This window comes from Eumetopias jubatus, unplaced genomic scaffold (genome assembly GCF_037043125.1).
Source record: "Eumetopias jubatus isolate StellerSeaLion01/CBP00866 unplaced genomic scaffold, mEumJub1_p1.0 scaffold_3, whole genome shotgun sequence".
In the NCBI taxonomy this organism is placed as follows: Eukaryota; Metazoa; Chordata; class Mammalia; order Carnivora; family Otariidae; genus Eumetopias; species Eumetopias jubatus.
In genome coordinates, this window is record NW_028274809.1 from 23,283,476 (window position 1) to 23,297,237 (window position 13,762).

The window sequence follows — 13,762 nt, forward strand, 5'->3', positions numbered from 1 at the left end:
ATTGGTTAAAAGATCCTCATCGTCATCCTAGGTTTGAACTTGACCAGTGTTTATTTACTTATTTTTTTTATTTCTCTTCATCCATTTTCAATGGCCAAGTATATTTCTCAATGGTATATATTGATTATAAATTATTTTTATTAAATTATGGCATGATCATTTCCATTATGAATTATATGAAATATTGAATTTGTAAAGAATATATCTTTTAGAGTTTGAAAAGCAATTTGGGCTGCATCTCTAAAATGTAGCAATGTATGCACTCATTTTATGGTTAGATGAGGATGACATTGGACAACATTTTTAGATAGTTAATTAAATTCTTTTTTACAGAGATGAAACTTCAATCTTTAATCAAATTCTTGGCCCAAACAGATATTTTACAGGGTAACTTTAGCTCACATTTTTTTTTTTTTTGAATCTTGATTTAGGTATGTTCTAGCTTCGATGTTAATGTCCTAGAGTCTCATTAACAAAAGGAAGATTCCTCTGTGATTGTCCTTTTTCTCCCTAATGAAGCTTTCTAAACCTCAGCAGTCAAAGGTTTGCTATTTTAGTAGGATTTTATTTTTAATGTTGGGGGAAAATTAAAGTTAGGCTGACTACTTTTAATTTTTTCCCCTGTCATATTTAGGAAGGGGAAATAAAATGAATATGCAGTGAAAATGAATGGAGTTCCAGAGACCTGTGGCTATTCTCTCATAATAAAGAAAAATGACTTAATTTGGTAACCACTGGAAGTTTTTGTGATGACTATGGTATTTCTAAGACTACAAAACTCTATCAAAATCCATGGTTGGTTGTTGTTGTTTTTAAATTTGTATTTCACTCATGTAAAGATTTAGAAAAACCCTCTAAATTTGCAAAAATATTCCTGGGCAATTCTCACTGCATTCAGAATGCAGATGTTATTAATTTTTAATGGATAGGACAGTGCCTTAGATTCATACTTCTTTTTTTTTTTTTCTTAGATTCATACCTCTTCATGGCAACGGGAGTTTTTAAAATGAAAGAAATTGAGCCCTGTAAAACGTGATGCGGGGAAAGATTTTTCCTCATCTTATGTATACATTTCCACCAGGAAGATACAGGATTTAATATGAAATATTTCAGAGTTATATTTGAACACCTATAGAAGAATATAGGGCATGACACGTGAAAACGAAGCCATCTCAACCATGTCTTGCAAAACATCCTTAGTGAAACTTGTGGAAGCTGGTCAGGTATAATGAGAAGAACACCAGAGTTAGTCAGAAGCCCTCCCTTCTCATTTAGAAAATGAGAATAAAAATATCTTGGAACTAAATAATTCTTGAGGGAACACAGATGTAAAATATTTTGTAAAATTGTCAGCTATTATTTGATGTTTGCCTCAGGCACAGATCTGGTATGTCTCTTCCAGATCTGAGCCCCTTAGTGGCTTCCTGCTCAGCCCGGGCTTTGGCCAAAACTCCTTGACCTGGCATGGCATTCACATTGTGAGCTGGACCCATGTCCCCTTCTCAATCTGATCTCTCATGTTTTGTTTCCTCTATACCTTATGCCCTGGCTTAACTCATTAGGTTAAATAATTTTTCTCTGCCTGTGCTTTGTACTTACTTTTGCCAATGTTCCAATTTTGTCTGAAATATTTTCAGTGTGCTGAAATCCCCACTTAAGTGGGGATTTATCTTAAGTCCTCCAGACTGAATTCCCCCTTTCTTCATATGAGTTCCTAGTTCAGTCGTAACAGGTCACCTGCTATTAGTGGTACCTGTATTATTCCTTTTGATAGACTAGGAGCATTTTGAGGGTCAGATTTATGTCTGACATATTTTGGTACAACCCCACGAAACCTACCACTTTTCCACATATCAGTGATATTTAGAATATTTAATGAATCAAACTATGGATTGTGTGAGTTGACTTGAAAAGTTATAAGAATGAACTGAATACCTAAGTAAGCAGACAGTATACATATTTTCATTTATTATTTAACATGAAAGATATTTATTATATTACATCAAATTAAAAATACCTACTTGACTTGTCACACTATCAAAAGAGAGCACAAGGTAGAGCAAACCTAATGGAAATTTTTATCATCTTTGCTTATCTGTCTCATCTGAGAATTCTTAGGGGGAAGTTATTAAATTATTATTCATCAATGCAAAGAACAAAGCTGTACTGATTGAAGACAAGTGTGCAAAGAGATATATGGCTTAATATTGTTGTCAAGTATGTATAACAACAATTAAAATAGGTGAATCTAATGCTTTTTAAAAGTTACATATGTGAAAAGAGATACTTGAGACCACCCTCAAGTGAAGTTGGACCTATCAGATATATCTATCAGTATCCAAAGAATGTTTAACCTTCAAGAATGCAGATTAGAAAGATTTGATGACAACACAGTTTGAAAGAATAATAAAGGAATAATTTTATCATAGATCAGGGGTTGGCAAACTTTTTCTGTAGACCAGATAGTAAATATTTTTGACCCATGTGAATCCTATGGTCTCTGGGGCAACTACTCAGCTCTTCACTGCAGCCTAAAATCCACCATAGACAATACAGAGATGAATAAGCATAGCTGTTTTTCAATAAGACTCTACTTACAAAAGCAGATAGCTGGACTTGGTCATGGATGATAGTTTGTCAATTTCTTAGAGTTTTGGTTATATGGAACTGGCATGATGATGAACTAATTTTTAAATTAAATTGTTTTATGCAACACAAATTAATTACCATGAACAGTCACATTAATTTCAATGTTGGGAACTTTAAAAAGAGCCATAAAATAAACATAAGCTGAGACATATAGATTTTTATTTTTAACTGCCCATAAGAGTTAAATAAGGAAATTAGGTTATGTTGAATCATTAGTAAAGTATTTCTTAAACTGTTTCATTGAACTCTTATGAACTTTAAGATGTTAGTAGATGTTCTGAGGAAAAAGTTTTCTTCTGTCACATAAATTTGTGAAATCCTGTATACAGCTTAGTGGTAATAGCAGTAAAAATGTCAGGTATCTTTTATGAATCCTTTATTGTATGCCAAGTAGTTTCTACTATTATCTCTCTTTGAGAGGTGTGTACACTAAAACCTACAGAGGTAAACTAATGCACACCTAGGTCACTTGGCTGGTAAGTGGTAGGGCCTACTCTAAAATCCAGTTTTCACCTCCCTGTCAAGCTCATAGCTGTTGAATAATACATACTGACTCTCAAACAAACCTTTTAAAAATGCTCAAGGAGTGTCAATATACTAATGTACTCTTCACTTTTCTAAGAGCCATTAAAGGATACATCATTTCTCAGATTTACTTGACCATGAAAAGAAATCAGAAATCCTTACTAAGAATATTACAGAGTGCTGGCGTTCCCTAGAAAAGAGTCTGGAAAATTCTACATTCATCATGACAGTGATTCCCAGATCTAGCTATCATTAGAATAATCTGGGAAACTTTAGAAACACATAAATTTAAATAATTTCAATCAGAATTAGAGATTAAGGAATCTGAATTTCTGAAACATTCTTTCCTGAGATAATACTGATCATATGCCAGTTTAGGGATATTCCTTTGTTCTAATGCCATGGAACTAGAGATTTTTTATACCTCAACCATTTTTCACATTTCATGCCTGCCCTATTATGAGAGGCAGGTGCTTACAGAGTGACATCAAGAACATGAATCCTCAGTTCCTAAAATCACCAAATACATGGCAAGAACAGCTAATTTTGTTCCTTTGTTACTTCCTAGTATAAAGTAGTATCCATGAAAATAAACAGGTATTGTTAATCTAATGGGATTTTATTTTATTTTGGCCTATATTACTTGGTTTAATTATAGGATTTTTCATATTTAGACAAAGGATCCCTTTTTTAACAGAGCCTTTGCAAACTTAGATTCTTTTTTGCAAATTGTATTCTATCTATGTCAGATACTGATTTTAGATATGCCAATATTTTATTGTTCTTGTCTACTTGTAACTCTGGGTTGTCATGGTGATAGGTCCTGATATCACATTTCTATAGACAATTAGCTGAAATAAATCTGCATCCAACAGATTTATTGGAAAGGAAGATGCAAATGAGTGACATTTTCTTGTTAAACCTGAAGATAGTAAAATGTAAAAAAAAAAAACACACACAGGACAGCAATATATTAATACTATTTTGCAAATAATGAGCTATGTCATTATGGTCTTTTCAGTAAGTTTCAGTTGGCCTTTATCATCTATAAAATAAGGACATTAGACAAAATAATTTCAAAGTTTTTTTTAAACCTAAAATTCTATGGTCAACTCTTAAAAGTAGCAAGGATCTTAATTACAAAAAAGAAACCATAATGCTTGCCTTTATAAATAGAAGAATACATGCAAACTCATATACTAGAAATCCGGCCTCATGCCAAGAAGTAACAATGGTAGTCAAGGTCAATATTAAACTAATTAAAAAAAAAAAGCACAACAAAACTTTGAACAGGTAGAATTAAGTTACAAACTGATATGTAATACTATAATTTTCAAGTTCTCAATGCTATTAATTTCTTATGAGACATATATGATAACATCATTGTATCTATCCTATAGTTAGAACAAATAAAAGTATTTGAGTTTTGTCTATGGTCACACGACACAATGAGGGAAAAATTAAAAGTTGGGTTTAGAGGACTTTTTTCCACTTTAGATAGCTTTCTACAGGCATAAAATAATATCATCTGAAAACTTTTTAAAGGGATAAATGATTTTTCTTGTTACTTTAGTACTTTATTCACTGTTTTCATGGTGTCATTAAATCCTTGCAAAGAAGGCTTTATTGTGATATGCGATATAGCAGGCTGGAGGCAAGGGGATCCACAAAGGACAGTGTGTTCAAGTGAAATTACTGATGCTAATCAGCAGTGATGATAAAAGTCCAAAGTACAGATTCTAAAATAAGCCAGTCTCCAGTTAATAATGGCTATTTTTGAGAAGGATGCCCTGGATAAGTCAACCTACTGATCACTTCAAACCATCTCTTAGTTATTTGTTTCAAGCTCTTCCTGGAAACGTTGGCAAAGTATAACTAAAAAAAATAAACCAATAAGTTTTTCTTGTGCTGCCCTTCATTAAACACACTGATGTATAAATCAAGTTGTAGAAAAACAAAACTAAGCAAAAGTATGGTCAGAGTGAATAAGGAGTAGAAACAAAGGACTTACCTAATCTTAAAGTAAGATTTTCTTCAAGTAAGAACATTCCTGCTCCCTCAAATTTCTTTCACACACACACACACACACACACACACACACACACACACACACACTCAAATCACTGCAGGTATGGAACAATTTCCATTGAAATTATGTATGTTAGAATAATCTACACAATTAGCATAAAATACGTAGACTTGAGTTATGAAATAAGATGTGAAAAATAGAAAAAAATATGCTTGCTAATATCATACCACTGACTGATTATGTATTTTGGTGAGTAAAGCCACCATTAAAAACAGGCAAATTTCAAACATATCCAAAGTCTTGTACAATTGGAGTGAAAGTTTGAGAGGGAGACTACCAGGTCTTTCTTTTCAGTTTCATTTTCTTACACTGTTGGAGAGTAAAGAGTGGGCAGCAATGTCTATAAACAGCTGATGGCTGACCTCAAGTCTGAGGTAATCACTAAGAGTGACAAGCTCTGCAAATCTCAGATGTGGCTGCAAATCAAACACTGATCACCCCCTGTGCACGGAGCACAGAAGCCCAGTCACAAATCTCTGTAGTCATACTTATCACACAGTTATCACCATTAACAGCAGCATCTTGCAATATGAAGGACAGCAATAAATATCAGTGGGTGAGCATGAAAAACTATCCCTACATACAGCTAACCAAAGGGCTAGCTGACCATTAATTCTCTTAAAATTTTAAGCAAGAGATTTTTTCTGACTAGAAACAGACCATTTTATCCCATTCAGGGGTTAACTTGGAAGCCATTTATTCTTAAAATTCTACTCCCTCACGCTAAAGGTGTTGAAAGAAGAGGTTCATTCCCAATTATCCCAAGCTTTTGAAAAAACAAATTATTTTAAAAATCTGATCTGCTCCCTTTTAGTGAAGTTCTACAGAGTTAAAAAAATGCCAACTGAGAACAATATAAAAATAATGAGAAAGGTGAGAGGAACTTTATAAATTTAAGTTTTAACAAAATTGACTTCTAATCTCTGAAATTGGTCAGAGATTATACAAATTAAGTAGAGGTTTCGCAGTTGCTTACAAAGATGGGAATTCTCCATGGGGAATAGCCACTTTGTTCTTCATGCTGGGGCTGACCCTCCAATGAGCAAAAGGCACTACTGAGTAGCATTACTTAATTTTTGTTATTTTATAGAAACTTGAAAGGAGAAGCCATTCCTGAATTCACTCAAAGGCAATTTTAACATTAAAAATCACAACATACTCTGCAAAACAGAAACTGTATTTTGCAAAGTCAACACTTAATGAAATTAGTCTTCTCAACTTCCCGGCAATGATCCTCACTTATCTTTGATGTATGAAATTATGATGTTTTCTAGGACTTTCTTTGGATGGACTCTTACAAATATCCCTGGTGACCCCTTTAACCACTTGTAGGGAATTTGTAAACTCTCTCTTGGAAAAAAATCTTTAAAAAGTCCCACTCATATTCTCAAAATCTACTTATTTCTCTGTTATTACAATAAATAAAACCTTAATGCCTCTGGAAAGATGCATTCTGTACCCCTTTGCTTAGCACAGAAATCTTAGTTTCTATGCCTTTCATAGAAACTGATGCAATGGCAGAGGGTGGGTGGGATGCAGTGAACTGTGTTTCTGTAAAGTGTTAACTCAGTCCCTCAACTGGGATTTCTTCACAGCTTCCATTTTTTCCTGTTCTTTCATATATTTGATCATTAGTTCCTGGTACATGTTGCCTTTCATTCTTTCTCCATTTAAAAACAAACCAATATCAAACAGATCACACAGAACTAAATTCAATAATCCTTTCTACCCAAACACTTTCACAGATTTAATATTACCATATTGGATATTCCTGTTGGGGGCACAGATTAGTGAGAAAGCTCGAAAGCCTGTCTTCCTGAGAATATACCCATTGAAGGCAAGTCAATCCTAAACCTTAACTGGCATTGACATTTCTTATAGGGTGTGATGATTTGGCAAAATACTACAAGTGATTATTTTTCTGTCCACTTTGCTGCTTTCTTCGAGATTTAAGTATTAAATTAAATTCTAGGGCAAAAACTAGGCAGCTTACCCCAGCATGAAAACATGTTTTCTTAAAATGACCACATACATAGAAAATATGTAGCATGAGCACATGATTCAGAACACTGAATCTTTTAAAAATAAAAATAAGCCACCTAATCAACTATTTTGGCTTAGAGGGGGAAAAGCACAAAGGTCAGTGCCCACAAGAGTAAAGGCAGGTCGTGGGCAAATCCAAATCCTGAATTAGGGACACTGGGTGTTGCCTATAGAAAATCACTTTAAAATGCAACAGGCTATGCAAAGGCTCTTTCAGCTGCGTATAGTATAACCTTCAGTGTCTGACCTAAACTGAATCAGTGTAAGTTTCAAAGTATTAAAAAAATCCAAAAAGGCTAATTCTTTCTGAGTGAGAGTTATAAAAATACTGAGCAAAATAAATTATTTCTCCCTTTGGGAAACACAGCATGAGATAGTTAACTACCAAGCCAAAGCTGATAGAGTCTATGTTTCCAATCAACTTTTTTTTTGTAGTAAATGCTATTGTAATTTATTATTTATGGTCCTTATGTCTTAAAAAGTATGTTCCAGTGTCATTTTGCCTGGGTATACATAAAAGAAAGATGAGGGAACCTACTATACAGTGACCTTTATCTTAATACAATATTACCAGAACACTGAAAAATTTAGAGTTTTCAAAAAGAGTAGAGAGAAATCCATTTTCAAAGCTTGAATCAGTAAATGTTGAAAAAAATCTTTACAAATAACATTATTCTTCCCATCAGTAGACACATGTGGATCAATTTACATTTGAATATAGTGGTAAGAAGAGATTAAGGGACATATGTTTTACAACTATATAAGTGAGACAGAGCAACTGTTTTAACCCACTGGGTGGTCATTGTAACACTGGTGTGGAGATGAAATCCAAGATGAGCCTTGGTTGGAAGGGGTAATGAGGAGGAGGAGAAAGCAAGATGGAAATGAGCAAATGTGTCATCTTTAAGGATCCAAAGATACTCTTTACCTGAACTTTGAGTGCTTCTTTAATTAAAAGGAAGAGATCAACATATAAACAAGAAGAAACTAAGGCATTTTAAAGGAACTCTAGCTTTTTTATTCTTTGGGTTTAATTAAGATCTGACCTATTATGTCATTCATCAAAAATGTATTGAATGCCTGTTATGTGGTTCACATGGTGCTGGGGTTGGGAACAGGAAAAAACACTGTCCCTAGCCTCAAAGAGTTCACTGTCCAGTGGGAGAGACAGATGGTTTCACATTCTGTTATTGCAGTGTGATCAAGGCAGTAGAGGTGGTAAAGAGCTTAGATTCTTCAGTCAAGCTGCCTAGATAGGAATCCTAGTTCTACTGCAGAGCTGTGTGATGTTGGACAAGCTACCGTACACTTTGGTTCTTCAGTTTTCTTATCTTTAAGACAGTGCTAATTAAAGTATCATCATCATAGTGTTATTATGAAATGAAATAAGTTGTAATACCCATAAAGGTCTTGATAGTATCTGGCTATGACTTCTGTTCCTGTTTATAATGGTGTGTGTAGCATGCTGTGGGAACAGAGGAAAGGTGTGAGACCCAGCCCAGGATGCAGCATAGAGTAGGGCTTTCCAGTTGAGGTGAGATTTAAATGGGGTTTTGAAATAGCCTAGTAGGACTTACACAGGTATGCAATGGTGAAAAAGTATAAGACAGCATTGCAAACGTGCAGGGAAGAGAAATCACTTAGAGTTTGGATACTTGGAGAAGTCAATCAGTAGAATTGAGACTATAGTAGGGAATTTAGATTTTTATGGTGAAGACTCCCCTGTTTTTATCCTCATGCATGCTGGTCATCTCATTCTCTTTTCTGCAACAGCCCTACCTCCCCAGTCATTAATTTCTTCACCTCTATCCAATTCTACACTTGGCTACAAGGTAATCTTGTTCAAAAAACACATTTAACTAGGCCATCTCTATGTAAAACCTGCATTTTATCCCTTGTTATTCTTTAGACTGAATTTAAATATTTTGGCCTGGTATTCAAGTTCTTCTCTCTACTCTCCAAAACATAAGAGACTTTTAGCAACATCCAGCTTCCTGTTATCCCCATCTCCCCCTTCTTTGCAGATTTCATACTAATATCTGATCTTGCTCAAGAATTCCTCTTTGGAATTTTAATCTATCCAGATCAATTTGAATTACTTCCTTAAGAACAGGCTCAACTTTGATCATGCTGAAGAAAAAGAAGGTTTGTTTAACCAAACCTCACACCATGTTGATATGCTTCTGACACCACAGTGCCTTAGTGTTGAGCTTCACAATCACATACTTTACTTTAAACTGCTTTTTCCCTCCATTCTCTTTCTATCTTGTTCTTTCCTTCCTTGTGAGTGGAGATTTTGCCTTCTAGGTATCTTATTTTCCAGTGTACGTACATCTACAGTATCTTGTACACCAAATAGTCCCAAAATGTTTGTTGGATGAATATATTATATGTAAAAATGTATAAAACCTTCTTAATAACATGCCAAGATAATTATGTGAAAGTTCCATATATCTTTTGAAATTAGTTACTTGTCTCTTGCAAGCTAAATTGGAAGAGAATCAAGATGATATTATGGCTGATATTTACTTAGATATATATAGTTCACATAGATAAGTAGAACATTTATAAAAAGTATTGGAATTCTTTCAACTGAGTGACTTTTAAAGATGAACTTCCATTATAAGATGTAGGTAAAGACATAAAGGAATTGTGAACTTAGTGTAAATCCCTGGACATTAGAGTTTTAGAGGAAGGGAATAACCATTTAGTCAGTATCTGTGGTGTACCAATCATCACAAGGCTGCTATTTTTTTCATAAATTATCTCATTAACTCTTTCTAATATCTCTTCCCAAGGAAAGTAATTATTATGATGGCCCTTTTATAGCCAATGCCACCGTGGCTCAAAAACTTAAGGAGTCCTTTCAAAATATTACATCTACGTGATAAATCTGGGATTTGAATCCATATCTGACTCCTGAGCCCAAGTTCTCTGAGAGGTTGTTAGAATGGCAGTATTTAGAGGCAGGTTAAATAACCTGACAATTTTGGACAAGTAACAAACTCTTGGACCTGGTTCTTCATTGTTATGAGCTTGCCCAAGATAATCTCTATAGTTCTTATAATTCTAAATCCTTGTGAAAGAGTAGAAACTGTTTTCTTTCATTCCTTTTTTGAAAATTACATTTTAAAAATCTCATGGCATAGAGAGGTGGAAAAGTTATGCACATCAATGCGTTGTATATTGACTATAGCAGGGACATATAATTAGAGCAAAGTATTAACTTTTTCTTTATATATCTCTTATTGTTTGACATAGTGAAATAGATATTACCTTTGTAATAAAATAAAAATCTAATAGAGGAAAAACTGTAGCATTTTTAGTAGTGAGTTAACTAAATTCAAATAATCAGTCTCTAATTTATTAAATATTGATGACCAAATTATATAAATCTCAGAAATTTTATTCAATGTACTTTTTTGCTTGGGTAAGGCTATTCTACAGTGTCTCTTTGCATTCTACTCTCAATACGTATGCACGTTAGAGAGGAGAGTGACGTGATTCTAGAATCAAATTGTGTTGAGTAGTTGCATTTACTTTCATTACTCTAAAAGTGAGAATAGCTAATGTCAAAATATATCCAATATTTTAGGGACCATAAAGCTGTTAATAAATGTACTATACTGTTAACTATTATTTGATATAATGATAATTTTACTAGACTTTCAAGCCTTTTACTTCTCAATATTGTGCAACAAAGTAGGATAATACATGAAAGAGAAAAGTCTAGAATGACATTTATGTATAAGAAAGTTGAATACAATAATTATTAAAATTCCCTTCATGTCCTAAGAAATCTAGTTAAAGTGATTGGGTATTCTTGGGTAGATTACAAGTGGTTTGAACCCATAACCTGGAATGGACCATGCAATGAAATGCCAATACATAAAATACTCTGATCATGATCAGTTTAAACCTTTTTTTCCCACATATTGTTTTTTTCCAGCATTTGACTATTGTAGAGAAGGAAGTTGGATTAGTGCTAATAACTGAACATTCTTCTTTCAGTCACACTGAAAACTGTCTGTATCTTCTTTTGCTTATAAGGTTCTGAGCACCTTTCACAGAACTTGGTTAGATGAAATGAAAATCTTTCATATCAAGCCATCAGTATGACAGACACTCCAAGGCACAAACTGCCATTACATTTAGGGAGAACATTTTGATATAATAATTTATACTTTTAGGGTTCAGATCTGGCTTGTAGGACATCCTAATTAAAACTAGCCATTTGAGAAAAGAGACAAAAATGAACTCCAAATTACTTAAAAATATGACACAAGCATAAAAGAACGACTATGAAATACTATGGACACTGGAAAAATAGTCTTTTTTTTTTTTTTACTACCTTTGACAATGGACTATGACAAAAATTTAGTTCTCTTTGGGGTCCTGCAAGCAAAAAAATCTAATGAACAGAGAACAGAATGGGGTTGGTGCTCTACAACAAGTAGGCCCAAAGCATATTCTTAATATATAGACCACAGATAAGAGGTGTGTCCCAGTGGTACTTGCATTTCCACACACTAAATATAATGCTAGACTATAGTTAAATGACTCCAAATACAGTCTAATAAGCCACACACACATAAAAAAAAACCCTCACAATATTTAAACATTAAATTTAAATAAACACATAGCCTACAAAAAATTGTTTCCCTCAGAAAACATATTTTGTAATAATACAGAAGAAATAATTAGGGGCAAAAAAAGCTGTTAAGCATGCCCAAAATACTTCTGAAGGAAGAGATTATTGTGAAACCTTAAAGATATTGATCAACAAGCCAATTGGTTATTTGTTGACCACAGTGGTACTTAGGCTAATTGGAATCATAATGTAAAGGGAAATTAAAAAATATGTTTTTCCAACTTTAATTTTAATGTAGTAATCTACTAAGTTTGTGGTGTGAAAAGTTAGTATTCAATAAATATGGAGGGTAACTCATACCTTAAATTCCTCCAAGATTTTGTAATTTTTCCCATGATATTCACAAAAGTTTTTCACTTCTTTGCACTCAGGACAGCATCCATTGTGTTCCACTTTAGTACACTTTGGGTGAATTTTAGGGCATTCTGGCTGATCACAAACAGGTCCATCCAGAGCACAGACACATGGACAGTTGGAATGCCCTGGGAAAAATCGTTCTCCCAACTTGTACACAAAGCCGCTGTCATCCACACACCCTTTCCCTCGATAGTCATCAAAGATCAGATTGTCATTACTGGAGGCCTGGTCACCTTCATCAGCAGGATAGTCTTCATGACTGATGGCAGCAGAGGTGACCAATCCAAGGATGACCAACAGAAGTATGCAAGCTTCATGAATATGAAGAGCCATCCCCCTCCTCAAAGGCTTCTGGATGTGCTCCTAATATTAAATATAATCAGCTCCTTCCATGGGAATACAAGAGGGGTAGGCTGAAAATAAATATTTAAAAAGAACAATTTGACATATATAAAGATAATATGGATTTATGTAAGCCCATGTTCTTAACCTGTTTATCTGGGATCTATCTGGAAGACACTAAGACCTTAAATAAACTAAGTTCATGCAACTATCTACGTTTCATTATGAAGTTTGGAGAGTTTATTCTTGGCAATATATGCATTGAAATGTGTCCTTTATTTCACTTAGGAATCTTAAGCTCCAATTTACCTTCTGAATTTCAAAGGTCTGGCTTTGTTTAAATTGTAAGAAGTGGTTTTACTGAGCCTTAAAAGGTGATTTACAAATAGTTACAAATGGCTCAAGAATGTTTGAATTCACATTCTCTGTTGTTCTTTATCACAAAATTAGTCAGTGATAGAATGTATATGCTATAATTATCTGTATAAAAACTAGGAGATTAGTGAGAAAACATCTACTTCTAAAAGAAAGGGAAGAGACCAATAGTTGAATATAAATTATAATTGAGATGAGCTAGTATAAAGGCCTTCCTACTTCTTCACTCCCATAACTGGAGAACAACAATGATGTCAAATGGGTTACTTGTTTCAGAAAACATAAATCTGGATTTTGAAACATAACTAGGAAGAAAAATAGTGCAACCATTTCACAGTGAATAAGAGAAAAATTTAATAAATAGTATGAGAACTCCATATATTGAAAATAATTTATAAAAATAAATTTATTTGTATCATTGCCCACAACTTTATTTTACTCAGGAAGTAAGCTCCTAGTGGGCAGGAAAGATGTACCTGTGATTTTTTTTTTAATGGCAACTTGAGTCTAGTATTCATGGAATACTATTTGAATTAATTACTTCAATATAAAATCTGTACAATTCACAATGTCTTGAGAATATACCTTTCTTTTGACATCCCAAACATATTTGCATTTAGTCAATTTGCACAAAAATGTCAACATAAAACTGTTTATTGAAATTCCTTAAAATAATAATGTGGTGTTGCCATTCACAGAAAACATGCCTGATTAATTTGGTGACATTGACT

At 33.7% G+C, this 13,762-nt stretch overlaps 1 protein-coding gene across 1 annotated transcript in view; it reads right to left on the reverse strand.

The window, feature by feature from the left end:
- VWC2L (von Willebrand factor C domain containing 2 like) overlaps positions 1-12,647 on the reverse strand; it is a 147,201-nt gene extending 134,554 nt beyond the window's left edge. The window contains exon 1 of the mRNA XM_028112117.2: positions 12,258-12,647. Within this exon, the coding sequence (XP_027967918.1) occupies positions 12,258-12,647 (390 nt within the window). The remainder of the gene's footprint in view (positions 1-12,257) is intronic.
- Between the last annotated feature and the right edge of the window lie 1,115 nt (positions 12,648-13,762).